Source organism: Gastrolobium bilobum, unplaced genomic scaffold, assembly GCF_033153095.1.
Source record: "Gastrolobium bilobum isolate Gb01-03AN ecotype WA unplaced genomic scaffold, APGP_CSIRO_Gbil_v1 utg29471, whole genome shotgun sequence".
In the NCBI taxonomy this organism is placed as follows: domain Eukaryota; kingdom Viridiplantae; phylum Streptophyta; class Magnoliopsida; order Fabales; family Fabaceae; genus Gastrolobium; species Gastrolobium bilobum.
The window spans coordinates 17570-21655 of record NW_026896429.1 but is presented as its reverse complement, the minus strand read 5'-3'; the positions used below and the strand labels follow the sequence as shown (position 1 = coordinate 21655).

The 4086-nt window shown below is 34.0% G+C and overlaps 1 protein-coding gene across 1 annotated transcript; it reads left to right on the top strand.

Annotated features, from left to right (window-relative positions):
* The first annotated feature begins 214 nt into the window (after positions 1-214).
* LOC133299685 (ubiquitin carboxyl-terminal hydrolase 23-like) lies at positions 215-2969 on the top strand. Its single transcript, XM_061499171.1, has 3 exons — positions 215-415; positions 1834-1927; positions 2750-2969. The coding sequence occupies exons 1-3, from the start codon at positions 271-273 to the stop codon at positions 2928-2930; spliced, it is 420 nt and encodes a 139-aa protein (XP_061355155.1). The 5' UTR covers positions 215-270; the 3' UTR covers positions 2931-2969.
* Positions 2970-4086: the final 1117 nt, after the last annotated feature.

Genomic DNA, 4086 nt, shown 5'->3' with positions numbered 1-4086 from the left:
AAACGTCGCACGTCCGGTTTGAAGAATCCAATTAAAGGAAAGTTGGATAAACATGATTTCTCATCTGATGTTGGGCCATCTACAGCTGAAAAAGTTGATGAATTTCCCTGTGTGTCAACTACAGTTGTTTCCCTGTGTGTCAGTAGGGAAACCAAGGCTGGTTATAAAGCTGGTGTTAATTTTAAATCTAATAATGAATCTCCGGTAGAAAATACTGCTGAAGAATTTAGGAAGAGAATCAATCAAAACTGTGCCATTCTTGCAACAGCCATGCAATTAGAAAATATATCTGGGTGTGGTTCAGTAGTAGACCAATTTGAAGCTAGACAAGCTGATAGTCTGCAAGATGGTAAAAGAGATCAAATGCATAATAGTTTAATGAGTATGCTCACCCGAGGTCTGGAGGAGACAGTTGGTAAGTTTCTATTGATTTTCTCTCCCATTTTTGTCTAGGATAATATGTGAAATTTGTGTTCCAAATCCATGTAGTTTAATCCTGCTCTTGTTCTGTGCAAAGTGGAGTTGCATATATGTGGATGTGCTGCCTTTGGATTTGTACTATGATAATATACTCGAATATGATCAAATCAACATCAACACACATTTATCCAAATTAATTGGGGTCGGTGGTAGATGAACCCAAATAAAAATACGAAAGGGTTGAAAAAAGATAAAAATAAAAATAAACATAGCTCAATTTCATTTATTCAAAGAGGGTGAGCCTGAAATAGTTGTAAAGTTGTTTGTTTGTGATTGAAAGGCCACATGTTCAAATTTCGGGAAACATTCTCTTTTCAATTATGCAAGGGTAAGGATGTGTTAAAGGATTGCCCTCACCTCAGCCTCGCTAGTCGGAGTTTAATGGAGAGTGATTTTTTTATCTGATTGATTGTGGAGGGGTATTAATTAATGGGTATTGGATGAGTGGAAGAGAATTCCAGAAAAGGGTGGTATTAATTTGGAGTGGGAAGAAAATTCAAGAAAAGGGTGGCATGTAAGTAATGAGAGAATCTAATGTAGGGAATAGTAGTAGACAAACTTCTGGCTCCTTAATATGGTAATTTTTTTAATTTAAACCATTTACTTATCTTTTGAGTTTTGGGTAATAATATAATCTTCACAAGAATTGAAGAATGGTCATAATCCCATAATGATTTTGTATTTATCTCTAATTAATCACATAATGTGGACTTCACCGAAGTGGCTATACTGTTAGTTGTGATCCCTCTATGGTGGTTTAGGGGTTGCTACGATGCCATTTGAGATTGGTAACTATAAAGTGGGTCTATCTAGGCTATATGATGGGGGCCAGTGGGTAGTGACAGCAATAGTGGTAGTGGCCATGATGGACCTGGTAATGGTGTTGGTATTGATGGTGGTAACTATGGTTCTGGGTTGCTCTTAATTCTAATTTTTGTTGTATAGGTATTGTGGAATGAAAATGCTCTTTTTAGAGATCTCCTAACTGAATCAAATATAGTTATCAGGGTATTAGGAATTACTGAACTGCTTCAAGTAAACCAGACAAATATTTTTAGTGTTTGAATGAATAAAATTAGGGGATTATTTTTATTATGTTACATAACATAAAACCATCTTCCTACACACACAAATTTTATATGGGACCCACTTTAAATTTTTCTCTTTTTCCTATTCTCTCTCCTCTCTCTTCCTTTTGTGAGAGTAGGAAGTTTGCTTTTATGTTATGTTACATAACAAAAATAATTCCCATAAATAATACTTGAGTCACTTCCCCTCCTTTTTCCTGTACTTTTAAACTCTTGGCACCTTTATGCTTGACTTATAACATTTCTGTTATTAATTTGGGTGCAGTTGCAAGTTGGGATGACATAGAATTACATTCATCTCAGTCCTTGGAGTCAAAGAATGACCAGACTGTCAGCATTGGATATGTAGGAGATGAATGGTGAGCTCAGCCAAATGTTGTTCCTTTCTCTCTTCTTTTTTATTTATAGTAATTTGGAATATATTGGTTTGGGCCTTCCTCTGTCATGACCGACTCTTGGAAGAAACATTTTTCCTTGAGTTCATGGTTTCAAAGTGAGTTTTTCTCTCTTAAGGAGAGGAAATATGGTATTTTTTTTTTTGAGTTATGAAAAGTTATCATTTTCAACGATTTATTTGTGGGATTAGTTTTTCTCATGTTATAGGAGTTAATTTTATCTCCTACACTCATAAAAGTGTGTGGGACCCATGTTTTCTTTTCTCTTGTTTCTTCTCACATGGCTCCAAACACTTTTATGTATGTGTATGAAATAATTTTATCTCCTACAATATAAAAAACATAAATCTCTTTATTTGTACCTAAAAAGTACTTTCTTCTACGTACTGGATTTCTATGTTAAATAATCACAGCTTAAGATTCAACTTTAGGCTTCTCTAATGTCCAAACAATGATGTTATGATTGCCTTTACATAATATGTTGCCTTGTAGATTCGCTTTTTGACCTAGGAAACTTTTTAGGCTATTATTGGTATGTGTTTATACATGAAAATGGAATGGAGTTTTTTAGTGTATGCGGGAAAGGTTTTTGTCCAGGTTCATTGTTAAAATCTGCTCTTCTTCATCCAGTTGCAATCTACCAAATATTATTATAGCTGTTAATCACAATGTTTGATATTTTGGTGGGGGGAGGCTTAGGATTTTTCATCACTGACTGTGACTGGACTATTCTAATGAATAACTTCATATTTATAAATTTGTATCTTTCCACCTCTAAATTTACAGGGATGAAGAATATGATAAGGGGAAGAGGAAGAGGAAGAAGATAAGGGGCTCCAAGCACAGCTTTAGTGGACCGAATCTTTTCCAAGAAATTGCTACCGAGAAATCCAAGTTTAAAAGGGTAAAGTTGGATCAATCTAGCTCAGGGAACCCGCCGTTTAGGATGTCTGTGGACTTTTTGTAGCAATTGTCGATTTGTCAAACGCTGAAAGTGTAGTGAAGAGAGCACCTACCTTGTTCGTTTTTAGCAGTACAAAATTTTTTTTTTTTTTTTTTTTTTTTTTTTGTAAATAACAGTACAAAATTTTTGTTTGCACGATTATTTTATTGTCTTTGGGGCCGAGCTGCAGTGGGATGGGTTTTCTATGCACTGGTGTACAATTTTCATTGTAGACAACAATGAGCTGTACATTCGAGAAGTGAAAAATGTAACCCATTGTGTTTCTGTTTTAGTTGCTGCTCGTAGTAGCCCAGAAATTTTGTTTATAAATTTTATATTTTTCAAAACATTTGGTACTTGCGTTGCAAAATGTGTCTGTTTCTTGTACTGGATTTTTATTTGGCATTTGGTTTGAGTTTGAATTAGATGGTAAACATGATAAAAATTAATATTATATAATTAAATTTTAGGAGAGAAGAGATCATTTGACGCTAGTGTCTAACATAAAGTCTGACATCTCATTCGAGAGTTAACATATTGTCTTGATTTAAATGACTCTGATTTGTAAGTATTTTGATCTAATTGGCAAAGATATTCCCAAAGCATAGAATGCTACTAAGCTGCGGAGATATTATAGCAAATGAGGCCAAACTTTGCATTTGTCTTTTTAGTACTTCGCTCTCCTATCTTTCTATTATATGCAAAAGATAAGGAGACTTGTGATTGCTCTTTATTTTTTTAAATCAAAAGATAATGATTTTTCTTTGAGATTTTGTGTTTTTGTTACATGTTTCGATACATGCCTACTTCAACACATCTACGACAACCCATTCAAGTGCATTACTCGCAAGCTCAGCTAGCCACCAATAACTAATAATTCAAATACAACTACACAAGTAATCTAAAAGATATACTAAGATTGTGAAATACCAAGGAGGAGTGGAGATATAAGTATATAATCATAAATCTCTAATCGTAAGTCAGTCTAAAGAAAGCTCGCAGTATTAACAAGAAGATAAAGATATTAAATATATTATGCATAAAGTTGTACGGGTCGATATACAATTTGTTGCTTGTTTTTCTACTTTCTTTTTTCTTTTCTTCTGTTTTCCTCTTCCTTTTTTCTTTCTCTCATTTTTCATTTTTTTCTACCACGGAACCTCTTCATCTACTGCAGTAT

Bases quoted from the DNA above. Each gene is read 5' to 3' on its own strand.
- LOC133299685 (XM_061499171.1), top strand. From the start codon at position 271: ATGCAATTAGAAAATATATCTGGGTGTGGTTCAGTAGTAGACCAATTT. The intron at 416-1,833 runs GTAAGTTTCTAT...ATTTGGGTGCAG, and splicing joins AGGTCTGGAGGAGACAGTTG to TTGCAAGTTGGGATGACATA. The intron at 1,928-2,749 runs GTGAGCTCAGCC...CTAAATTTACAG, and splicing joins GGATATGTAGGAGATGAATG to GGATGAAGAATATGATAAGG.